Consider the following 26255-nt stretch of genomic DNA (forward strand, 5'->3'; position numbering starts at 1 on the left):
CAACGTAACAGAAACTGTGGGACAGGTAGCGTCATCTCTTACAAGCAGATCCTATTCCATGAATGGAACAAGCGTGCATAGGTCGACAAAGAGCAGATTTAAAATCTGCCTTTCTAATAATATTTACCTCCTCCCTCCCCCCTCCTTTTGGCAAATCCTGTACAAATAAGATAGTTGCCAACCAAATTAATTCCGGAGTAATTGAAAGCGTTTGACTCTTTAAAAGATAAATTCTTTTCCATTATTGCCAGTTCTAGAAATTCTAATAACCTGAGAATTGTGGAGCTTCTCACAGTCATGAACTCGCCTGAAACTAATTAAGGCTTTACGTACGTAGTAAGTAGTGCAATTGAACAGAACATAACCTAATCATGTTATCACTTGAGTAGAGAGTGGTTTGAGTGTGATTTGAATGGCTAAGTACCTTGTTTTATAACCAGTTATTTTGTTTTGGTGACATAAAATAGTGGGCTTTTTTTCGTGACTTGTGACAGAACCTCGGAACGATGACTCCACACTTGATTGCAGGTAGTCCTCGACCTACGGCCACAACTGAGCCCAGAATTTATGTTGCTAAGCGAGAAATTCGTTAAGTGAGTTTTCCTTGCCGTTTCCCCATTTTCCTTGCCACGTTTGTTAAGTGACTCCCTGCCGTTGCTAATATTACCGACACGGTTGTTAAGGGAATCTGGCTTCCTCATTGTCACAAGGTCGCAAAAGGGGATCGCACGACCCCGGGAGAGGGAAACAGTCGTAAATATGAATCAGCTGCCAAGCACCCGAATCTAATTCACGTGACCGTAGGGAGGCTGCAGTGGTCATAAGTGTGAAAAATGGTCATTAGCCACTTTTTTCCAGTGCCGCTTTAATTTGGAAGCGTCGCTAAACGAACGGTTGTGAGTCAAGGGTTGCCCGTACTGTGTTTTTGTTGCGATATTTTGGATGCTGAAACTTGAATCTCTGAAGAAAACGTAGCATTAGTTTGGAAGTTGGTCATATCAGAACATAGGGCAGTGATGGCTAAACTTTTTGTCGTTGTGTGCCCAAACCGCGCATGCACCCACGTGAAAGTGCGCACGCATGCACCCATAATGCAATGTGCACATGACACCCCTCCTGTACCCCCCTGTGCATGCATGCTGCACCTCACCCCCCCCCCCAGTACCCTGTTTTGGGCCTAGTAGGGCTCCCAGCAGCCTCCTGGGAACAAAAATGGGCTGGAGGGGCGTGCGCTGCACTCCCCATGCTCCCTCCCCACAAATTCACATGCGTCTCCCACATGTGCCCCACCCCCCGCACATGTGTGGCAGAGACCTGAAAATCAACTGGCTGGCGGGAGGCATGCACGCATGCGCGGTTGAGCTGAACGGGGGCAACGGCTTGTGTTCCCGCAGAGAGGGCTTTGCGTGCCACCTGTGGCACGCGTGCCATAGGTTCGCCATCTCGGGCATAGGGCATTCCTCTGCAGTGTTCCTTTCACACAACCCGCCATGTCTTTTCAGTCGATTCGTTCTGATTCACAAACGCCCCCGTACCTCAACGGATAAGCCTATTTTGGAAATAATAATCAGGATTTTTAAAGCCATCGTTTCTCAAACTCTAAAGGAGGGATGTCCAATCTTGACAGCTTCAAAGTTTTGGACTTCAACTCCCAGAATTCCACAGCTAGCCATTCTGACGGGGGAATTCTGGGAGCTGAAGTCCACAAGTCTTAAAAGTGCCAAGGTTGAACATCTCTGCCCTCATGGCTGGTTTGCGCATAACATTAAATCAGAATGAGCTACTTAATCATGCAAAGACATAATGAGAAATTTGTCGAGGGACATCACAAAGCAAACCATGTCTTTGCAAAGCTTTCAAAGTCCCCGCTGAATCAGAAGACAACCAGTTGTGAAAATCAGCTTTGTATTCTGTGCAAACTCACAGAACCCGCCCGTAACTTTCATTTTCCGTTATTAACCATGCTCATTGTGCTATTTTTGTGGACCTCTTCTCTATCCCAGACTTGCATTGCTGCCAAATGTGCATTAAGGATGGCCATGCGCTCTGATAGAAGCTGAGCTGGGATTGAGGATTTCACATTTTTTACAAGGAGTATGTAAGCATTCCAAGTAACAGACCCATATCAAGAAAAATGGATCAGGCAGGCAAATTCCTCAAAGAATAGCTTCATTGGATATATCATATTGGCACAGATCTGGTAAAAACCAACTCTGAAGGTTCCCGTTGTTTTTACTGAATTAAAAGTAAACATTTGTCACTTTCTCAAAACAATCAGTCACGTGGTCCAATCACAGTGCTGTCTTGTTGCCATCGCTCCACATTCCTCCGACCAGGGAGGATGTCCTTGGTTCTCAAGAGAAATTATTTTGTTTTGGCTACAAGATCCCAGCTATCTCAAATCCCCAACTCCCTATCCCTCGGCTCCAGTGTGGCAATGCTTAAGCTGTCACATAATGACTTCGGCCTGGTCAGCTTCATGGTTGACATACTGTGTTTCCTGAAAATTAAGACCCAGTCTTATTATTATTTTTTTGGTGTGCTGAAATAAGCACTAGGGCTTATTTTCAGGGGTGTCTTGTTTTTTCCCCCACGTATGGGAGACCCACTTCTGCTTGCTCGCAGCGGGGCAGTAGGTCACACAGTGCACCAATGCCACGGTTGCAAGGTGTGGGGGTGAAGCTCCCCCACATGCCCCGCACCGGCTTACCTCAGGATTCATGCAAGCAGGCCACCCATGCCCCGACTCCTGCCTTGCCTTGCGGTCACAGCTCCAGCATCCCCATCCAGCAGGATCCCATGTGGCTGCCGGACAACTTCTTGAGTGTCCAGCTGCGCAGGAATTAAGTTCGGCTAATTTTGGTGGTCGGGCTTATATTAGGCACAGGCGTAAAAACATGCGAGGGCTTATTTTCAGGAGAGGCCTTATTTTGAGGGAAAACCGGGTAGTATTCAGTAGGTCCGTGCAAATATTCCGGAACTGCCCCTCCCAAATGATTTTGCACAATTTTAGCGCTGAACTAAAAAAAAAAGCAAAAAACGCCACCGTGATGAGAGGCACCTGGTGAGAATGCTGAATATAACAGCTAAATTTAAAATAGGAAGCCTCTGGGAGGGAGCTGCCTCAACGCTGCATTTCCTAATGTTTCCAGACTCATCCAGAGGTTGCTCTTTGTGCCTGTGTTTCGAGCAGTTCTGCAGTCATATTGAAGCCAAAGGCCGTAATGTTTTAGCACATCTCCTTTTTCCTGCACTCATTTCATTCCTCCGGGGCTCTGCAGATTACAAATACCAGCATTTGCACAAACCTAGCGTATCCCCCGAGGACGGGGATTTAGTGAGAGACAACACAAGCATTTTGCATAGCAGCATATTTTAAAAACACACACACGTACATGAGGTTTATCTCTACTATCGATGGCTCATATGCATTTCTACAGGCAAAAAAATGTATATTTCTACTAATCATCTACCTCCCACCCTGCTTTATTATGGCACTATTTTCTTCCTCTTTGTGTATGGTTGCAAAGCCTTGACTTAACAACAACACGTTTTGTGACCTGTCAAAGATACAATGGCGCTAAAAAAAAAGTGTTTACAACCAGTTCTTGCACTTGTGACTGTCACAGCATCCCGTGGTCCTGTGATCAAAATTTAGTGTGTATTTACACAGTCCTGGGGTCATGTGATCACTATTTGCAATCTTCCAAAGGGGCTTCTGACAAGTGGCCATTGGGGAAGTCAGATTCGCCTAATGGCTACATCAGGGGTGTCCAAACTTGGCAACTTTAAGACTTGTGGACTTCAACTCCCAGAATTCCCCAGCTGGGGAATTCTGGGAGTTGAAGTCCACAAGTCTTAAAGTTGCCAAGTTTGGACACCCCTGGGCTATGTGATTCGTTTAGCAGTAATTTGCTTAACAACCGTGGCTAAAGAAGTCCTGAAATTGGGTGTGACTCGCTTAGCCTCGCTTAGTGACAGAACTTTTGGGCTCAGTTGTGGTTGTAAGTGGAGGACCAACTGTACCAACTACAGGTAGTCCTCGAGCCCAAAATGTATGTTGTTAAGCGAGGAATTTAAGTGAGTTTTGCCCCATTTTACGACTTTCCTTACCATGGTTGTTAAGTGAATCACTGCAGTCGCTAAATCGGTAACATGGTTGTTAAGTGAATCCGGTTTCCCCGTTGACTTGGCTTGTCTGAAGGTCGCAAAAGGTGGCATTCCTACTGTCATAAATGTGAGTTGTCAAGCATCTGAATGGAAGTTGCATGACTGGGGATGCTACAATGGTCGTAAGTGTGAAAAATGGTCATAACTCACTTTTTGCAGTGCCTTTGTAACTTTGAACAGTCGCTAAATGAACCTGTTGTAAGTCGAGGACATCCTGTATTACATGCAGCTGCAGGGTTCCAAGTAACATACCCATAGCAAAGAAAACTCTGAGGCAGGTAGTTTCCTCAAAGAATAGGTTTATTGGATAGTATATTGGCACAGGCTGGTGAAAACTAACTCTGAATATTCGTGTGGTTTTCACCTAATTAAAAGTAAAAGTTCTTCACTTTCTCAAAACAATCGCATAGTCCAATCAGGATACTGTCCAGTTGCTAGGTGACTCCGGTACCCTCCTTCCGAGCACATGCAGGAATGACCTTGGTTCTCAAGAGAAAGTATTTTGCTTTGACTACAACACCCCAACTGTCTCTATTCCCTCCTCCCTGTCCCTCTTCTCCAGGGTGTCAGCGCTGAAGTCTCAACATGGCCTCAGTCACCACATGGCCTCAGTCAGGCCAGCTTCAGGGCTAACAGCAGCCTTAAGCGACGATTCAGTTCCTTGAACCGATATAAACCTTAATGAATGGATGAGAATGCAGAGAAGCGGCAGCCGGCATGAGCCAGCAGGCGGTGAGGTTATAAAACACCAGCAGAGTTTTCAGCCCTTCTGCTGCTATGAGACATTCTCTTGCCGAAGGCTCTCCCACACATCACACAATAATTAAATAAAACGCGGGACGTACCTATTGTAAGCCATTTGTAGAGCCGCCTCTAAACCCAATTAACCACTCTCACCTCGAAGGCCGAACGACAACAGCCCACAGTATAATTCCACCTCTGAAAATCAGCCTACAATAAAAATATGCTGTGGTTGCATCTGGCTCCCAGGGAGAGCAAATATTCTGTTCTCAGCACAACAAAACAACTTTAAAATAGCCTTTTGCGATGGGGAGCCGTAATCTTTGTCCCTGCTCTTTGGCACCCTGCAATTCAACGGACGCCCAACTATCTCGTGATGTGGTTGCTAGCTACCTGTGGAGCTGGTGCTTTGAATATTGTAAATTATTTAAGAAAAAGAAGTGGTTCTACTTAATGGGGCAAGTGGAGATATTCCAGATCATAGTATTTTTTGGGAAACCAATCAATCCAGTCTTCTGTTGCTTATTCTATACAGGTACTCCTTTTGTAGCATTTTTTTTTTAGTTTGTTCATTAAGCAAAGCGGCTGCTAAGCGAAACGGCGACTGTGCTTATGATCTTACTTGTTTTCCTTCGTTTCACAGACCTGTGAAGGTCATGAAAGCAAGGATCGGGATAAAGTTACATCGGGCGTGGCATCCAAAACATTGCCATGTTTCACCTTTGACACATGCGTCCCCAAGTTCAGTTTAAGACGATCAAAGGCCTGGAGACTAAAACACATGAAGAACAGCTGCAGGTTTTGGGTCTAGCTAGTCTAAAGAAAAGAAGAATTAGGGGGCGACATGATAGCAGTATCCCAGCATTTGAGGGGCTGCCACATAGAAGAGGGGGGGTCCAATTACTCTCCAAATCACCAGAGGGCAGGACAAGAAACAATCGATGAAAACTAATCAGAGAGAGAAGCAATTTGGAAGTAAGGAAAAACTTCCAAACAGCGAGGACAATTAACCAGTGGAACAGAATTTGCCTTCAGAAATCGTGAGCGTTCCATTACTGGAGCTTTTTTAGGAAGAGACTGGACAGTCGTTTATCTGAGATGGTATAGGCCAGTGATGGCAACCTTTTGCTCACTGAGCATCCAAACCGGAACGCACGCGGGCATGACTGGCCACCTGGTCTTCGGGTTTCCAGCTGGTCTTGCACACCGGCCAGCTTGTCTTTGGTTTCCAGCCCTCCAGCGTGCATGTCTGCGCCGTAAACCCAAAGACCAGGTGGCTGATGCGCGTGCCCACAAAGAGGGCTCTATGTGCCACCTCCGGCGTGTGTGCCATAGGTTTGCCACCACGGGTATAGGCTCCCCTACTTGAGCAGAGGGCTGGTCTAGAAGACCTCCAAGGTCCCTTCCAGCTCTATTCTATTCTAAATTCTAAAGTCTACCACTCTTCAACCTCATCCTGTTGTTAGGTCCAAATGCCAGCCTGAGTTCCTTGTAGGAAGGATTCCTCTAAACCATGCGAGATAAAGCTTCGAGGGCATCACGGCATGGCGTTTGGAACAGATGCTTCTCCCCACAAGGGAAAGAGAGAGCGCTTTCCTTGGTGTCGCAGAGGGTTGTTTATATTGCCTTCTGTCAGATGTGAGTTGCTTTCCTTTCCACAGCGTGGACGTGAGGCCTTCATATCCGCCAGCCCGCTTGCCTTTTCAGCCCTTCTTAATGGCATAGTATATTTTCAAGCTGTCTTGCTCTCCTCACACCCACACGGCTACCTCGAGCTAGTCTTCAGGATCCTGCAGAGATCCGAGGAACCGACTAATGGCCTCGCATCCCGCTCACATGGCAGCTTCCATGCGCTTCTTCTGACATAATGCCAACTGACACTAGCACACTGCTGCAGGTACGCTAGGTTCTGCCGATGGTAGCTGTCAGACGCACTCTAGGATTATGAAAGAGGAAAGGAGCACGAACAGTCTTGAAAAGATACTGCATTCCTGTTTCTGCCGTCTCGGGAGGGAGCAGATATATTCTGATTTTTTTTTTTTTTATAGAAACCACAGCAAATGCCGTAGTTTAATGAAACATTGATGTTTCAGCATCTTACGAAACAGTTTTATTGCTAAACGTCATTGACGTTTTTCCTCCCCAAAATCTGCACCGATTTGGCTTTATAACGCTGCTGTTTTGAGGGACCAAGTGGCATAATGACAACAAATTTTTTGGAGAGCGTCCATTTGCAAAATCTCTGATCATCTGCTCTTGCGTCTTGCCATTTCTCATGAAAAGCTATAACGTCCTTCCCTGATCCTTGGGTGTATAAACAGAGGCATAGAATCAAAGTCATGTGAAATATTAGTAGTGCTCTATAAAACCTTAGGAAGACCACGCCTGGAATAAGACTGCTTCCCGTTTTAGTCACCGCATTACAAAAAGGATGTCGAGAATTTGGAAAAAGTGCAGGTAAGGGCAACAGAGATAATTAAAATCCTGGAGATTAAAACACGGGAAGAACGGATGCAGGAACTGGATATGTCTAGTCTAGAGAAAAGAAGGACTGGTGGTGACATGATAGCAGTGTTCAACCTGGAAATAAGGAGAAATGTTCTGATAGTGAGAGCAATCAAACAATGGAACAGAAGTTGCCTTCAGAGGTTTGTGGGAGCTTCATCCCTGGAAGCTTTCAAGAAGAGACTGGATTGCCATCTGTCAAAAATGGTGTAGGGTCTGCTTGGGTGGAGGGTTGGACTAGATATCCCTTCCAACTCTGCTAGCAATCTGGATCCTGGGGAGCTTCTTCCTTATACTTACATGGTAGTAGGGAAGCATCACAGCTTTGTGTTGAATGGTAAATGTACTGCACTTTGACCATTTTCTGTCATTATTGCCCTGTTGCAGATTATACCGCATTGACTCAAGGTACAACAGACATATGAATCTCTTCAGACAAGCTTAGTTGCACCATTAACTACCTCAGAATGGAGTCCCATGGCCAAGATGATATGGATTTGAAAGCAGAAGCTGCTCAAGTGTGGTCTGAATCAGTTGAGCAAGACCAGAGTACTACTCAGGTGACTAAAAGTGATTATAGAATTCCTTTCCTTCTTAACCTGCATGAGTCTATGAACAAGTTTGACACATATTTTAAATTGATTTTTAAAATTGTTTTTATTGAGTTATAAAGTATTATAAAATCATCATCTTTCTTTCTTTCTTTCTTTCTTTCTTTCTTTCTTTCTTTCTTTCTTTCTTTCTTTCTTCTGTATATATATATAAATGGCTGTGTGTGTGTGCGTGTATAACTCTGGAATGCTTTGAGCAATTTCAAGCAAAGTTGGTACACAGATGACTTACTCTCTGGAAAAAAAAATACTGTGGGGGTAAGACACCCCTAACACCCCTCAGAGTATGTGTTCTGTTAAGATATAGCCTGTTGTGCCTTAAAATGGCTTCGACCGTACTGCCGTAAAATGGCTTCTGTACAGCTCAGTGGAGTTGCCATGGTAACGGCTTCACAGTACTCCACAAGGGGGCTCCCTCTAGTAAGGGGGAAAATCCCAACATTAGAAATTACGTTTGGTTCAGACATTTTGCCCCTATAATTAAATATCCGGGCGACGCCGGGTTATCAACTAGTACAAAATACAAAAGTAAATAGAAGAGCAATGAGGGGGGAGGGGGGAGGGGGAAGAGAAGTGAGGAATGATAGAGGAAAAAAAGAAAAAAGGAGCATCGACTTCCGTAATATGAATCATATTACATGTCCACCATAAATTGATTTTTTTTTTGGGAGGGAGGTGGGAGATGGATTTTCATTAGATGTGCATCCCAGATTTTTTTCATAGTTCAACAACTGATTCAAAGCTTCACTTGATGCTATGAAATTTTGTAATGTGCAGATTTCCCTAGGACAAAGCGCTTTGATTGCTGTAATAGAATCATGCTAACTTTTCAACTTAGCTAGAAAATATCAGAAACAGCTGATGACTGCCTCCTGTGGCAGGTTGCATCATTACATTCTCTTAGTGAATAATTTTTGGAGAAAAATCGTCTGTAGTTGTTGGATTTTTCTTTGCAGGAGAAAAGCATACAAACAGCTCCCGGTTTCAATAAATTAGACCTACCAGAGTGCTGCTGTATGTTTATGACTTTGACTGATATGCAGTATTTATAAACATTTCAAATTTTTGTATAATTTGTGTAGTTCTCTGGCCCATTCTTTTTCAACCTTAACCATTGCAGAATAGGAAACAAATTTATTAATATGCCAAGTTCCCTTTGTATTTTGGAATCATACATCATTTTTGAAGCTAATAAAAAACAAGACAACTATATCCAGTTGCAGAGGAAATAAATTCCTTCCATCAAATATTCTGATTAACTCAGTTTTGTACTGAATCCTGCATTTCTCCCCTGCTCTAGCTTCTTAAAAAGGAACTCTGTAGTATGGACTTCCTCATTCAAAAGCATTGGATTACGTTTGCCCTATTTTTCTGTCTAACTTGGATAGACTGTTGTAACTGTGTCCTGCACACCTTTACATATTGTTTATTTATTAGATTTCTATCCTGCCTTTATTACTTTATAAGTAACCCAAGGCAGCAAACATATGTATTATTCCTTTCTCCCCATTTCCCCACCCCCATCCCAACAGCCATGTGTGGTGAGTTGATCTGAGAGATAGCGGCTGGTTCAAAATCATCCAACTGGTTTTCATGTTTAAGACAGGACTAGAATTCACCCACTCCTGGTGGTAGGCCCAAAGTCACCCAGCCGGTTTTCATACGTAAGGTGGAACTAGAACTCACCATCTCCTGGTGATTTGCCCAAAGTCCCCCAGCTCGCTTTCATGCCTAAGGTGGGACTAGAATTCACTGTCTCCTGGTGATGGGACCAAAGTCACTGAGCTGGCTTTTGTGCTTGAGGCAGGACAAGTCTACTGGTTTCTAGGCCAGCCTCTCTCTCCCTCCCTCCCTCCCCCTCTCCTCCCTCTCCGATTCTGTCTTTCCCCCTTTATTTATCTCTTATCCTTATCTCATTTTACAAGCATTTTCTTCCTTCCCATATTCTTCCAGGTCCACTTTGTCCCTGACAATGGAACAGTGGCGCAGATTGTGTACAGTGATGACCAAGATCGTCCTTCCCAGCAAGTGGTCTACACAGCTGATGGCACCTCTTACACTTCTGTAGACACTTCAGAGCATACGTTAGTTTACATCCATCCTGTGGAAGCCACTCAGGCAAGTAATCCCCCCCCCCCTCCAACCTGTGTTTTCGTGATCCTTACCTACACTGAGATAATGTCATTTTAGGACCAGGGCCAGCTACCTACACAGCTTTCTGAATCCTAAGGGCTCTTAGCTGTGCATAATCCTTCTTCTCTTCGCTCCAAGTAACGGCGAAGAGGTTGTAAACAAAAAACTCCAGTGGTTATGGAATAGGCAGCTTATCCATTTTGCTTTAGTGAAACTGCAGGAAAAAAATAATTTCAGCCATCATTGCCCTGGGCAGACAAAAGAAAGGTTCTTAGCATGCTGTTTCCCGAGTCATTAGTGGTGCATCAAATTGGGACAACTCATTAGTTCACCAAAGCATGGTTGTTTCTAACTGTGTTAGCTTACATTTGGTAAACTTTAAATCTGTTGATTTAAAATTGTGGCTTTTAAATGTCCTTTCATCTTGGATTTTTGTGTACTATGCACAACGGGGGTCATACACTTAATTCTACAGATTTATGGAGAGAACAAGAAGAAGCTAGCTATCATAAACCGACTAGTTGGATTGGATGGCTTAATACCGATTAAAATACAACATCCATGTTTAATCATTGTTTATGGAATTAACCCAACGACACATTGAATTACCGCATTTTTCTGAGTATAAGATGCACCGGGGTATAAGACGCACCTTAGTTTTGGGGGAGGAAAACGGGGGAAAAAATTCTGCCTACCAGATATTCATCTAGCTAGCATCCTCAGTCTAGCTTCAGCACATAAGTTTGCTGGTTTTGAGCACGTGCGCGCGCACGCTTTTTACCCCCTAGTTGGGGATAAAAAAGAGCTTCTAAAGCACAACTGATCATCGGAGGGAGCAGCAATGAGAAAAGCAATGAAAGCCCGGAAGATCGCTTCATTGCTAGCACCTGATTAGGGCTGAAGAAAAACTTCAAAAAAGCTACATTTGGAGTATAAGAAACACCCTAATTTTTGGCCTCTTTTTTTGGGGGGGGGGTGCGTCTTATATTCTGAAAAATACGGTATTTATTTAACCCAGCGTTCTAGGCTGAAATGTGATTCAGATGAGTTTGTAAGTCAGCATTCTCTGAAGGTAGTAAGGTCTACACTCTGCTTCCCAGGATTTCTGCTGCAAATCCTTCCTAGGTGAGGCCAGCCCTCGAATATATTTCTTTCGAAGTAGCTGTTCAACCACCAAACTACGCCCTTCCCCTGCTTACATAGGAGATAAGGCAGCCTTGTTAGGGTTTTCGAGTTGGCTCCTACACCAACCCTTTACTCTAGGATAGGAATCTCCAAACTTGGCAACTTTTAAGACTTGTGGACTTCAACTCCCAGAATTCTCCATGGCTGGATGGGATATTCTGGGAGTTGAAGTCCACAAGTCTTAAAACTCGCCAACGTTGGAGACCCCCTGCTCTAGATGAAAGCTGCTGTCTTAATGATATATCATGCTTTTGGGAGCTCCACTGAGGTTTAGATGCTGAAACAAAACGTATTCTCATATAAATGTATAGAATATTAACGTATAGAGTGTTTACCGCAGTGGCAAAGGTATTTGCCGTTGTCAAAAAACAAACCCCAAACCATTAGGCATTCATCCCACATCGGTCCCTCAGCAGCAATTCTTTTTAATGAACTTCCAATAACCAAAGAATATTGCAATTATTTTAATCCTTTTTAACTTATTTTTTAAGACTCTTTTCACAGACCCGTCTCAAGTCACGTATGTTCAACAAGATGCAGAAACGCAGCAGGTAAGGCTTCTTAATCATTTCCTTGATTGATAAATGCCATCCTTTGAGTTATTTTATTTATTTATTTATTTTTGGGGAGACAGATCTTGCTAATAAACACACACACATACACACACACACACATTTCTGGTACTTCCTGAGGCTGAATTCAGTTTGGGGATTGGTGTCAAGCAGGCCACGCCCGCCCAGTGGACCATGCCCCCCCCCAAGGTCAACCACAGCCCTAATGCAGCCTTCAATGAAATTGAGTTTGATGCCCTTGCCTTAGAGTCCATAAGGATGGCATGAACCAGTCAAGCCTGCATAGTAAATGGACTGGAGACTAAAACAACGGTTACAGGAACTAGGCACGGCTAGTCTAGTGAAGAGAAGGACCAGGGGAGACAGGATAGCAGTCTTCCAATATTTGAGAGGCTGCCACAGAGAGGAGGGGGGGGGTCAAGCTGTTCTCCAAAGCCCCTGAAGGCCAGACAAGGAATAATTGATGGAAACTGATCAAGGAGAGATTCAACCTGGAAATAAGGAGAAATTTCCCGACAGTGAGAACAGTCAACCCATGGAACAGACGTTGCCTTTAGAAGTTGTGGGTGCTTCATCCCTGGAAGCTTTCAAGAAGAGACTGGGCTGCCCTCTGTCAGAAATGCTGTAGGGTCTCCTGCTTGGGTGGGAGGATTGGACTAGATGATCTATAAGATCCCTTCCAGCTCTGTTAATCTCTTCAGATCTGTTAAAAATGAGGCCCGCATTCCTGCAACAGTAATTTGTTAGGAGATGCAAGTGGCTATAGCAGGGGTGTCCAAACTTGAGAACTTTAAGACTTGTGGACTTCAACTCCCAGAATTCCCCAGCCAGCATGGCTGGCTGGGGAATTCTGGGAGTTGAAGTCCACAAGTCTTATAGTTCCCAAGTTTGGACACCCCTGGGCTATAGGAATATCAGAGCTGAAACTAGGTGGGGTGTTTTTCTGATACTTCTTTCGTGATTTCTGGTTCTCTATTATCCATGTTAGGGATTAGAAGAAAAGAATGGGAACCTTGCATTGTTTTTCCGAGCTGACCGTGTCTTATTCTTTTTCCCCTCTGTGTTTTCCAGGTGTCAATACCAATTCACAGCCAAGCATTGCCTCCTATGGAGGCCGTGGATGATCCTGGCTCTCTCGAAACTTTGCACAACCCGATGGGTAGCATGGAAGCAAAAGAGGATAACGAGGAGGAGGGGGATGAGGAAGAAGAGGAGGAGGAGGAGGAGGAGGAAGAGGAGGAGGAGGAAGACGAAGACGAGGAAGACGAAGACGAGGAAGAAGGGGAAGACACAGACATGGAGGAGTGGGAGCCAGACCCACCTCATCCCTTTGACCCAAATGACCTGTGTAAGTCAAAACCTTGTAACCTTCCAGAAGTTGTGAAACCTTTGGTGACATGCAAATTCAAATAAATCATTTTGATTATCTTTATCCTCAAATCAAAGGTTGCTGTATTAAGGGGAACTGGCATGTGCATTTATAAGGTAAAGGTAAAGGTTCCCCTCGCACATGCATGCTAGTCGTTCCTGACTCTAGGGGGTGGTGCTCATCTCCGTTTCAAAGCCGAAGAGCCAGCACTGTCCGAAGACGTCTCCGTGATCATGTGGCTGGCATGACTAAGCACTGAAGGCGCACGGAACGCTGTTCCCTTCCCACCAAAGGTGGTGCCTATTTTTCTACTTGCATTTTTACATGCTTTCGAACTGCTAGGTTGGCAGAAGCTGGGATAAGTAACGGGAGCTCACTCTGTTACGCGGCGCTAGGGATTTGAACCGCCGAACTGCTGACCTTTTGATCGACGAGCTCAGCATCTTAGCTATTGAGCCACAGCCCTTCCTCTCTGAATTACTGACCATTTATTTATTGATGCATCAAATGTATATGCCGCCCATCTCACAGTTAGAATTGGCGATATCCTGGAGCAAGGAACTCTTGAAAATAACGGATGCCCTTTGGAACAAGGAACTTGTAGCTAGTTAAAGACATGAAAGTTATCGGCTCCAAACATTGGCTTTGGAGTTTCTAGGTTCATTAGAAAGGGGCTGCCACAAAGAACTGAGGTCGCATCCTATTCTCCAAAGCACCTGAGGGCAGGACAAGAAGCAATGGGTGGAAACTAATCAAGGAGACGAGCAACCTAGAACTAAGGAGAAATGCCCTGACAGTGAGAGCAATTAATCAGCATGGAATGACCTTAGCTCTAGAAGTTGTGGGTACTCAAACACTGGAGGCTTTGAAGAAGATGTTGGATAACCATTTGTCTTGCTATAGGGTCTCCTGCCTGAGCAAGGGGTTGGACTAGAAGACCTCCAAGGTCCCTTCCAACTCTGTTATTCTGGGAATAAAGTCTTTTTCCCCCCTCACCTGTTGGGCTAACATCGTGTCTTTTCCACCTGTGTCTTTCAGGGTGCGAGGAATGCAATAATGCACATCCCTCGGTTTGTCCAAAGCATGGGCCCTTGCACCCCATCCCTAACCGACCAGTCCTGACCAGAGCCAGAGCCAGTCTCCCCTTGGTCCTTTACATAGACCGGTTTTTGGGAGGGGTCTTCTCCAAGCGACGTATTCCGAAGCGCACACAGTTTGGTCCTGTGGAAGGACCCCTGGTTAGGTTATCGGAGCTGAAGGACTGCTATATCCATCTAAAGGTAAATCCTTATCTTCTCTCTCTCCCCCCCCCCCCCCCCAGAATGGGTTTCCATTCTGAAAGGAATTCCATGGGCTCATAAATCATGGAAATATAATCAGGTGTGAGGCATGCATATTCGTATAATGTCAGAAGCACTTTTGCATTCTGGAGCCAGGAATTACATTTAATGAAACATTCCTAATTGTCAAAAGCAATAAAAAATGGATTGTGGGAATGTGTCCCCCCCCATTCTCTCCCCTCTCATTCTCTCTCTCTCTCTCTCTCTCTCTCTCTCTCTCTCTCTCTCATTCTCTCATTCTCTCATTCTCTCTATCTGTCTCTCTCATTCTTTCTCTCATTCTCTCTCTTTTTCTGTCTCATTCTCTCTTTCTCTCTCATTCTTTTTCTCTCATTCTCTTTTTCTCTCTCTCATTCTCTCTATCTGTCTCTCTCATTCTCTTTCTCCATTCTCTCTCTTTTTCTGTTCCTCTCTCTCGCTCTTTCTCTCTCTGTATCTCATTCTCTCGCTCTCATTCTCTCTCATTCTGTGTCTGTCTCTGTTTTTCTCTCTCATTCTCTCTCTCTTTTTCATTCTCTTTTTCTCTCTCATTCTCATTCTCTTTCTGTCTCTCTCTCTCTCCCTCATTCTCTCTCTCTCATTCCCTGTCTTTGTCTTTCTCTCTCTCTCTCTTTCTCGTATGAATTCGGGTTGACTTTGTATTTTCCATCTTTAATGCAAGCTTTTATTTCTGGAGAAAACCGGGAACAGAATCTCTGTCACACCTTCCCACAGACCATGCTGGTCTCAAGGGATTCTTTGTATACCTTCTGGCATACTACTTGATTTGTAAACATCGCTTGACAAGACATTACTGTTTATTTATATATATATATATATATATATATATATATATATATATATATATATATATATATATATATATATATATATATATATATATATATATATATATATATATATAGATGATAGATAGATAGATAGATAGATAGATAGATAGATAGATAGATGATAGATAGATAGATAGATAGATAGATAGATAGATAGATAGATATTGATATAGATATATGTTCTCTGTAACAGCTTAGCTATTTATTGTGTTGATCAATTATCAGACTAAAAAAATATCCTCCCATCTGCTTCTATTCATCACCTTCAACGCTTCTCTGCTCTATTTAATACCGTTTTCCTAATTTTCAAACTGCATTATGAAAAACATTCTTTGCCACAGTAGATAACAGTGAACCTGTGGTCCTGAGCTGCTGGGGGAGGTCATATCCATCTTTCTCTTTTTTAAATTCTTGCTAAAGGTGTCCCTTGACAAAGGTGACAGGAAGGACCGGGATCTACAGGAGGATCTTTGGTTTGAGTTGTCCAGCGAAGCTCTTTGCAACTGGATGATGTTTGTGCGCCCTGCCCAGAATCACTTGGAGCAAAATCTAGTCGCCTATCAATACGGTCATCATATTTACTACACTACAATTAAAAATGTTGAGCCGAAACAAGAACTCAAGGTATGAGGTGACTATCTTAATAGAACTTCTCTTACACAAATCTGGTTGGTATTTCCCCCCCTCCGAAAAAAAGTCTGGAAAAATATTACTAATTCCTTTCTCACATTCTTCCTTTTAATTTCTGTTTGAGGTAGCAGTGTTTTTCAAAATTGGTAGCTTTCGAAAATACTGCTTTATAGTACAGATAGTCCTTGACCAATGACTACAAATCATCATCATCATCATCATCTTTTAACGACTCCATAATCCATTGCAGGGTAGAGTCTGGGCAACTGAATGGAGGTAGCAGAGTGTTTTCATGGCCGGATGCCCTTCCTATCGCCAATGCGGAGTTTTGTTCAGCAAATATTATTCCCAGTGTGCCCAGAGGGAGAAATATCTGCCTCTACCTAGGATCGAACTCACAGCCTCTTGATGGTGAGGCGTGAGCTCCACCTCTAGGCCACCCCACCACTCCAAACCAATGATCACAGAGCCCAGAATTTCTATTTAGACTAAATAAAACGGTTGTTAAGTAACTCACACCGATTTTATGATGGTTTTTTTTTGCAACGGTTGTTAAGTGATTCGCTGCCGTTATTAAGCGAATCACACACTCCTGATAAAAGCTCCAAGATGGAATGCACGCAGCTTGGTTTATATATTTATTTATCAAAATTCCCTCTTTCAGTTATGTTGGCTGGCTATTTGTCCTACCTGGCCCCAAATATGGGATTTTTTTTTGCCCCTGTCTTGTCTGGGTTAATTAATTAGTTAATAAGGTATCATTCATTCCGGTCGGCGTATCTCTGAGGGTTACAGCTTGGTGTCAGGGTTCCAAATAGCGTCCAAAATTAAATCCAATGCAAAGTATTGCTCAAAGTTCCAATTTAATAAGAGAGCCATGTTGGCACATCTGGGAAAACCTGAATCTGAAGCTTCCCGGTTTTCCCCACCCAGTTAAAAATTCAAGATCTTGCCCCACACCGACAAGCCCATCCCATGGTCCAATCTCCCACTGCCATGCTGGCGGTTCCACCCATCCAGTTCCGGTCAGGTGCGGAGATGCAAAGACAAAGGATGACCTTGGCTTTCTAGAAAGAATTTTGTTTTGGCTACATAGCATCTAACTCTATACAACCCCCCCACCCCACCCATTTTCCCACAGTAGAAAAGGCATAATAGAATAATAGAAAGTGTGGCAGGCCAAAGATCCAAAAGAGAATATGGCTGCAGGCCTGACAGGCGGCCTTCCCTCAGAAGAAAAGCGTTTCCTGAAAGAGAATAATGTGGGGATTAACATAAGCATAAACAACCACCTTCTGTGGGTGATGATCTGGGTATCGCAAGCAGGAAAAAGCAGTCATCGCCGAGTTATTTTTATCTTTCATTAGAAGCAAATCAAATGGAATTTAGGGAGAACAGTTGGGGGGGGAAAGCTGTAAGCTTAACATTAATTTTTAAAAAAACCTGGAGGCATTCACAAGATGAGTGACACCATCTGGCTCTCCCTGTTCCAGAGAGGGAGAGAGAGAGAGGGAGCGCTGCCTTTTCTGCCCTATTTCAAAGAGCAGACGGAGAATGCCAATTCCAAGGTGGAAAAGCAGGATCTGTGATCCAGACTCAGTCCCTGTCAAAGAAACCCTGAGCAAAACAGCAAGTTCTCCCGTTTCCCATGACACGTGTGATATTTTTTTTTAAAAAACGCGTGCCTGGGAGTTGTTGCGGCAGTCGGTAAAAGAGGATCTGTACACTTTCAGTCAAGCCGTTTAATGTACCAGCTCTCAGTCAGCCAGAATGGGAAATGACGATTAAAAAAAAAACCTTCTACGAATCATAATCGGATGGATTCACTTGCATAAACGCAGGGGTGGGCTTCAAAAATTCAGCAACGGGTTCTCTGCCCGGTTGCTGGGTGGGCGTGGCCTAGTTGGCTTCTTGCACCTTGGCATGGGGTGGGTGGGCGTTTTTGCCTTCCCCAGGCTTCGGAGGCTTTCCTTGAGCCTCCGGGAGGGCGAAAACTGCCTCCCCCGGCTCCAGAGACTCTCCGGAGGCTGGGCCGATTTCTGGCCTTCCAGAATTTCCGGGAGGCCCATTTCCCCCCCTTCCTGAGCCTCCGCGCAGGCCCTGCACTTATCTGGCATCCAAAACGGGCCATGTGGAGACTTGTGGGAGGTGCGGGTGGGGCCAGCCAGGGGTGGGATTTGGAGGTTCTCTGAACCAATCATAACATTAGCCATAGGTTCTCCCAAACCTGGACAAACCCGTAGCAGTTCACCTCTGCATAAAAGGCCTTTGATACGTGGGTAGAAGTTCACACATGCTTACGAAGACGCAATATTTGAATCTATTTCCCTTCCTGCCCCCCCCCCCGTGCCCCGCCCCCCTTCATCAAAGCACAAAAGGACCTGGATAAAATAATAACTTGTTAGAAGTTGTTGGATCAGTTTGGCTCAGTGAACAGAAGCGAAGAGCTGAGCCGAGGAAGCCTGGAGCTGAATCATGGTTTGACCCAAAATCGAGTCTGTGATCCTGGGCTCCCTTTCCAGTCCGGCATTCGTGGAGGATGGGCATGGATTCTATTTAAGGTTTTGTTTAAAAAAATCTTGCTATGAATTTCCTTTCCATTTGATATCTGCTTTAGGTGTGGTATGCTGCCTCCTATGCAGAATTTGTCAATCAGAAAATCCATGATGTATCGGAGGAGGAGAGGAAAGGTATCAACATCTTGCATTTTAAATAAAATTTTAAGAGTTGCAGGATATTTGTTCCTTGGATAGTAGATGCCCTTTATTGTGCTTGGATTCTTGCACAAGAAGTGCTGGAGCTTTGTATACTCTTACTTCAAATGCAGCATTTCTGCTTAATCCATTGAGACAGCTCATTGGTTCGAAGGAGGAATAGAGGAATACAAAAACTATTGTGTAAATCTTTATGTGCTTTTTCTTGGGTCTACTGTCTAACTTATCACTCTATTTCTCCTTCTGAGACTGATATGTGTGTGTGTATGTGTATGTACGTATGTATGTGTATATGTATATGGCTGTGTGTGTGAATATGGCTCTGTGTGTGTGTGTGTGTATGTATGTTCCAGCATAACTCTGGAAGACTTTGAGCAATTTCAACCAATCTTGGTACACAGATGACTTACTCTCTGGAAACAAATACTGTGGGAGTAAGACACCCCTAACACCCCTCGGGATGCGTTCTGTTAAGATACAGCCTGTTGTGCCTCACAGTGGCTTCTACCGTACTTCCATAAAATGGCTTCTGTACAGCACAGTGGAGTTGCCGTGGTAACAGCTCCACAGTACTCCACAAGGGGGCTCCCTCTGGTAAGGGAGAAAATCCAACGTTAGAAATTAAGGAAAGTATCACTTTTCTTGCCGCTTCTGGGGGCCCAGGGAAAACATTTGGAACGGATTTAATTGTCGCTGAAATCAGGGCTTTTTCTGTCTAATATAGGATTAGGATAAATAAATACTTGGGCAACATCGTGTTATCAGCTAATTAGAAGATAAAATATAACCTGTAAGCTGAAATTGTGGGTGAATAACTGATAAAACCTGAAAACCCTTGGGGGAGTGTTTCTGAATATTTACTATTGATTGGTTTATCTTGAAAACACAGTTCTCCGAGAACAAGAGAAAAACTGGCCATGTTATGAGTGCAATCGACGGTTCATGAGCTCCGAACAGCTCCAGCAACATCTCAACTCCCACGATGAAAAGCTTGACTTCTTCAGCAGGTATTTCAAGGGTTCGATCATTCACCCAATTGAACTGTTCCATGGAAATTTCCGTCCAAGAGAAACAGGAAGCGCCAAGAGTTCCGTCCAAGTTTTCCAACAAAGAGGGTTACAGTCACTTGTCAGAGTTTGTGGCATACATTCGTGACGGGAGCGTGTGGGGGCACACACAGCCACCCTATTTTTGGTCCCAGGAGGCTTCAGGGAGGCCTGCTAAGCCCAAAAAGGAGGTGGGGGATGTCGCATGCATATGTGGTGGGGTCCGGGGGGGGTCGCAGGCATATGCGGGTGGGGTGGGGTGGCGGGAGAAGCATGGGGGGGTCATGCGTGGATGCGCAGGGTGGCGGGGCGCATTGCATTAGGGGTGTGGGCACGCGCATACATGCCGATTTTGGCACGCGAGGAAAAAACAGTTAGCCGTCACTGGATTAGGCTATAAAAAAAACTGTAGGCTAAAGACAGGGAGCCTTCAGTTCTCTAGATGTAGTTAGACTACAACAGAGTCCCCCAACCTTTCTGGTTTTGCTGACCGGCGGGGTGGCGTGGGGAGTGGGGATGGTTCCATGGGAGCAGCTACATGTGCCCGGCTCCATTTCAACAAATGGCTCCGGTTGCGCAACTAGCAGGCAAGATCGCACACATGAATGAATGGAGCACAGGTGTCTACACTCTCCCACCTCTTTGGGCGGCCCAGTTCAAAACAGCTCACAGCCCAGGAGTGGGCTGGGGCCCCGGAGTTGGGGACCTCTGGACTACCATGTTTATCATTCCTAAACTGGCTGACTAGGACTGATGGTAAGTGGGAGTCTTAACTATGGAGAGCTCCTTTTTTTAAGTTGATGTCCCCAGAGAGTGACAAGGGGCGTCACCGTCCTCTAACCCAGAAATCTGTATCTTCTGTAGAGCAAGAGGCAGAGATCGTGGACGAGGGAAGCGAAGGTTTGGTCCAGGAAGGCGACCTGGCCGTCCTCCAAAATTCATGCGCTTGGAAGTAACCAACGAAAACGGGGGGAAGTGTGCAGAAGAGAGCCAGGTATACTTGCAGAGAGTGGGGGTGAATTGAGTTTTGCGGAAAGGAGCAACTGAGTTTCCTTGGTTGGGTCCCTTGAAATGTCATGTAATGCCATTTCTGGTAAAAGAGCCAAGTGTCTTCAACAGCTGGAACAGCTGCTCAGCCCCATTTGTATCACCTACATTACGGTGGCATTAAAAAAAAAAAACCGATGTGAGTGTTCCAAGTAAGGCACCCACAGAAAGCAGAACTCTGAGGCAGGTAGATCCCTCAAAGGACAACTTTATTGGATACAGCATATTGGCACAACTGGTGAAAACCAACTCTGAAAGTTCCCACGGTTTCCAGTAATTGAAAGAGAAAGTTTTCCCCCTTAAGTCATCAGTCACATGGTCCAATTGAGGTGCTGGCCAGTTGCTTTGGTTACCTCGCTCTTCCTCTCCCAGACACTGGTTGGAATGACTTTGCTTCCCACAAGAAAACGTCTAATTTTGACTACAACACCCCAATTAACTATTTCCCTTCCCCTCCCATCTAGTGGCAGCCCTGAAGCCCCAGCCAGGTTTGCTTCAGGGCTGACACATATTTTGCAGGGGTTTTTTGGGGGGTGGGGTGGGAATGTAATTTTCTAATCTCTCTCTACCAAAATAAGAAAGAAGAACAGAAAAAAAAAATTGGTTTCCTCCCAGTGTGGTAGCCAATGGCTTCCTCATGAGATATGTCTTACAATATTTAAGAAAAAAATAATAAATGAAATGTAATTTATGGAGAAAAAAAGCTGCCTCTAAAAATTGATAACTCTGATAAGTAAACAGCACATAGACAGTAGCAAAGTAAGGCGCTGAAATGATGTTGCTGTATATCAAGATTCTACCTGTCGAGCACCAAGGAAAACAGAAACTCCAGGCAATCCAAATGAGCGTAAAGATTTATGGCAAGTTGTAGTTCTCTGCAAGCATCTGAACTACTAAAGGTGCAAGCAGATTGGCGGTAGAGAAGAGTCAAAGGCGGGTGGGACTTAGATCTTTTGTGGGCACAAAGGGACTTGAGGCTGGTGACGCGTTTGACCTCTCCCTCCCTCAGACTCAGTCTGGTCATCTCCTACAATATCCTTGGTTTATAATTTCAGGATTTGCTGCCCTTTGCCAGTAAGGGGCAGTTTGATGAAGCTGGCCAAGCCACCCTAAATGGACTCGACCAGCCGGAGCAGACCCCGGTGGCCCCAGAGGCAGCGTCCTCTTTGGATCAGCTGCCTGAAAGCCAATCCCTGCAGCTTCAGCCCCATGAGCAGACCGTGGTCGCTACCCCAAGCCTGATGACAGCAGATGACATGCGGCGAGCCAAGCGTATCCGGGTAAGTGAAGAACTCAAACCCTGGCCGACCTCGCACTTGTGTTGCCTTCGTCTATGGCAGAGGTTCTCTACCTTGGGGAATTCAAAAGATGCGTGGACTTCAACTCCCAGAATTCCCTAGCCAGCATAAACCAAACTGTTATATCTAGGTATGGAATTAAAAAAAAAAATTTTTGAATGCCAAATTAGGGAAAAGTCAGTGTTGGGGTTTTTGCCTCTTTGGCAACTCCTGCTGCTTTTTTTATGAATTATTTTGGGTGGTGGCGAAACCTCCTATGCTGGGGAAACTGGTTACCAGTTGAAATGGATTAGATTTCATTGGAGACCCGGCTCAAAAACAGCAACTGGGAGAGGGATCTTGGAGTCTTAGTGGATGATCACTTGAATATGAGCCAGGAACGTGCAGCAGCAGCCAAAAAAACTAACACAATCCTGGGTTGTATAAACCGAGCCATAGAATCAAGATCGCGTGAATAATAATAATAAATAATAATAATAATAAATTTAAATTTATTAGCCGCTCCCTTTCCAGACAGGACTCGGGGCGGCGTACAGTGGAGCATATAAAACATATACAACACATAAACATACATATATACAGGACATACATACACGGAGGAGGTAACAAATTTCATCACATTGGACAATTAAAAGTCACCATTAAAAATACCCCAATTGTAAAACACAATTTAAAATTTAAGGTTTTTAAAATTTAAAAGAACTGTCAGGAGGAGTAAGAAAAGTTTACGGTTGAGCCAGGCCAGATAATTGAAAGAGGTGGGTCTTCAGCTGTGAAGTATTAGTACCACTTTACAAAACTCTGGTAAGACCACACCTGCAATACCGCAACCAGGTTTTGTCCCCATACTATAAAAAAGAAGTTGAAACTTTGGAAAAACTTCAAAGAAGAGCAACTAAGACGATCAAAGGCCTGGGGGCTAAAACACATGAAGAACGGCTGCAGGATTTGGGTCTGGCTAGTCTAAAAAAAAAAAAGAATTAGGGGTGACATGATAGCAGTGTTCCAGTATTTGAGGGGCTGCAACAAAGAAGAGGGGGTCAAATTATTCTCCAAAGCACCAGAGGGCAGGACAAGAAATAATGGTTGGAAACTGATCAAAGAGAGAAGCAACCTGGAATTAAGGAGAAACTTCCTGACAATAAGGACAATTAACCAGTGGAAACTGGTTTCTGAATTCCAGCTTGCCTCCAGAAACCATGGGTGCTTCATCACTGGATCTTTTTAAGAAGAGTCTAGACCAGTGGTTCTCAACCTGTGGGTCGGGACCCCTTTGGGGGTCGAACAACCCTTTCACAGGGGTCACCTAAGACCATCGGAAAACACATATTTTCGATGGTCTTAGGAACCGAGACACCAATTTTATAGTTGGGGGTCACCACAACATGAGGAACTGTATTAAAGGGTCATGGCATTGGGAAGGTTGAGAACCACTGGTCTAGACCTCACTTACCTGAAATGGTAGAGGGCAGCGTTGGCGAACCTTTTAGACACAGAGAGCCCAAACTGCGCACCCACATGCCCAAACTGAAAGGGGTCTGTGCATGCATGAATGCACACATGGATGGACATGGGTGTGATCATGCACAGACATGCATGCACAGCATAGATCAGAAGACCAGCTGGCCAGAGGGAGGTGGGGCATCCCAACACCGGCAGCGCGGCAAGAGGTCAGATCTTTTTCTTTCGTGAGCTTCTGTTCCGTCGTTTGTAGGGAAGCCGAAGCTCACAAAAGAAACACCACAGAGATCTAACCTGGGATGACGGCGTGTGTGCCAGCAGAGAAGGCTCTGCGTGCCACCTCTGACATGCGTGCCATAGGTTCTCCATCATGGGTATGGGGTCTCCTGCTTGAACAGGGGGCTGGACTAGAAGACCTCCAAGGTCCCTTCTAGCTCATTCTCTTCCAAAGTGTGAATTCTAAAGGTTCACAATATTTGGTGAGCCTTTCCTGGGAACCTGGGTTTGTACAGGCAGGCATATTCTGAACAACTGGATGAGGTGATGTGTATTAATGGTTTGTGGGCAGCACCGTCTGTTATGTACGTCATTGTTAGAGGACATGGGCAAAGATGTACGGTGACCTTGACTAATCCACTACATTTTTTTGAATGGCACGGATTTTGAGATGAAGTCAACTCCGCTAAGCTTTTATATTTGGGCAGGGGGGGGGAAAAGATCAGCTAAGGCAGGTAGGTGCTACTACCTACTGTGCCTTTGTTCCTATTTAGTAGATGTTTTTCAAGCTCTCACAGCTGGACAGCTCCAAGCATTTCCAAACTCTAGCCAATGTCCCCCAACAGCTTAAACCTTTCCTCATCCTGCCTTCTGCAGGGCAAACTTGGATAAATGAAAGCATTCCCACCCACTGCGTGATGTGGGTTGTGGGATCTGTATTAATAGTCAGTGTTTTTTTAAAAAAAAACAATTACAGTCGCACCTTCTACCTTGCCCGGATTTCTTAAAGTCTGAATAGGAATTAATATTTCATGTTTGGGCAACAAGCCATGTTTAATAAAGGAAGAGAAATGGTGATTCGTGTGTGCAAGTTTTCTATAGGGTTTTCTCCTCCACTGTAGGGGTGTACATAGTCCCTGCTGCCTTTTCCATCTTCTGCTGGGTTGGTGTCCTGTAATTGCAGATTTCCTGTAGAACAGTGGAGAAATAGCTCCTGCCCAATTCTTCGCTGACATCAAACACCCCCGTTTAATTACCGAAGCACGCAGGACATTTGAAATTAAGACTGCCACACCAGCTGTGCAAACTGTCCGACCCACCCCCAGTCTAAAATAGAATGATTTCAACTGAAATCAATCTAGGTGGAGATGAGAGAAATTTGTGCAATATTTTAGTTTCAGGTACGTGTAAAAAAAGAAAGAAAGAAAGAAAGAAAACTAAGACTAAAAGTTCATAAGAAGAATATTTGAAGGTCAGATGCTAGAATCGTTATTACTTTCTAATATTCAACAGCGAGATGGGGTGGCATAAAAATTTAATAAAACAAACGAATGAATAAGTAAATACTTCCTTGGTGATACTGCACAATCTTTTGTTTTGCTTTTGTGTTCTGAGTAAATAACAGGGTTCTGCACATTTTTGTACATTTAAGGGACAATGTCATTTTATGTAAAGGGAAAGAAAGTTAAATCTCCAGAACAGTTGCCCTACCTGCTATTCCTTCCTAATTTAAAGCTGGGTCCCCAACCTTTCGGACCTCAGGGACCACTAAATTCATAATTTTAAACCCCGTGGACCACTAATGTGATCTGCCTAATGATTGGCTGGGTGGGCGTGGCTAGGAGGTCATGTGACTGGATGGGCATGGCCAACTTGATGTAATTCACGGGGCGTCTCATCGGCCTCTACTCACCCCTCCCAGCCACTCCTTGCCTGCCCGCCTAGGCTCCTTAGAGCCCCAACAGGAAGCGGTTGTTGGAACTAAGCAGCCACCATGAGAAAGAGTTTGCAAAACAGCTGACTCAGTTCAAATTGGATCTGGCCGAGAAGGAGGCTCAGCAGAAGCTCCTCACTGAGGACTATGAGCATAGGCTTTCCAAGCAGAGGGAAGACCTGTGGAAGGCAGGTACCGGCGCCTGGAGGCTCAGCAGGTTGAGATGGTCAGCCAGTTCCAGGCCATGATGCATCCCACTGGAACAAGGCCCTCCAGTTCTTTGCCACCAGTGGCACTTCCTTCCAGCCTTCACCCAAAGCCCCATACCAGGAGGATAAAGCAAACCCCAAGTTGGAATTTCTGCCCTCCTCTGACCCGCACAAAAAGAACCAGAAGTGGGAGATTCTCTGCAGCAACATAAACATTCATTGCACGTATCAGGCCCAGGGGCCATAGTTTGAGGATCCCTGATTTAGTGCAATATACAAAATGCAAATAATTTTTTGTGGACCACGAATTTTTTTTCCCCGGACCACCAGTTGGTGGTCGTTGATTTAAAGTGTCTTTACTTTTTTCCCAATAACTAAGAGTCCAATTGTTCATTCGTGTGTTATATCCTTCTTGCAATTACTTTTCAATATGACATATCTTTGGGCAAATCTATTGACTCTGT

General features: G+C 44.6%; 2 protein-coding genes across 4 annotated transcripts in view; one reads left to right on the top strand and one right to left on the bottom strand.

The window, feature by feature from the left end:
* Nucleotides 1–26255, bottom strand: part of ADAMTS8 (ADAM metallopeptidase with thrombospondin type 1 motif 8) — a 489092-nt gene that overhangs the window by 257875 nt on the left and 204962 nt on the right. The gene's annotated exons all lie outside the window — the stretch shown is intronic.
* The window catches only part of PRDM10 (PR/SET domain 10), a 46950-nt gene that overhangs the window by 4763 nt on the left and 15932 nt on the right, over nucleotides 1–26255 (top strand). For 2 of the 3 annotated variants that reach the window (XM_081961348.1, XM_081961349.1), the window contains exons 2-11: nucleotides 7804–7976; nucleotides 9981–10145; nucleotides 11837–11896; nucleotides 12989–13265; nucleotides 14325–14566; nucleotides 15877–16080; nucleotides 18704–18776; nucleotides 19690–19807; nucleotides 20711–20840; nucleotides 21949–22173. In XM_081961348.1, the coding sequence (XP_081817474.1) occupies nucleotides 7884–7976; nucleotides 9981–10145; nucleotides 11837–11896; nucleotides 12989–13265; nucleotides 14325–14566; nucleotides 15877–16080; nucleotides 18704–18776; nucleotides 19690–19807; nucleotides 20711–20840; nucleotides 21949–22173 (1587 nt within the window). In that variant the 5' untranslated portion in view covers nucleotides 7804–7883. Of the gene's footprint in view, nucleotides 1–6714; nucleotides 6809–7803; nucleotides 7977–9980; nucleotides 10146–11836; nucleotides 11897–12988; nucleotides 13266–14324; nucleotides 14567–15876; nucleotides 16081–18703; nucleotides 18777–19689; nucleotides 19808–20710; nucleotides 20841–21948; nucleotides 22174–26255 lie in introns of those variants that run through there. The other variant, XM_081961350.1, reaches the window with a different exon arrangement.

Source organism: Natrix helvetica (genome assembly GCF_964273705.1).
Source record: "Natrix helvetica genome assembly, chromosome: 8".
NCBI lineage: Eukaryota > Metazoa > Chordata > Lepidosauria > Squamata > Natricidae > Natrix > Natrix helvetica.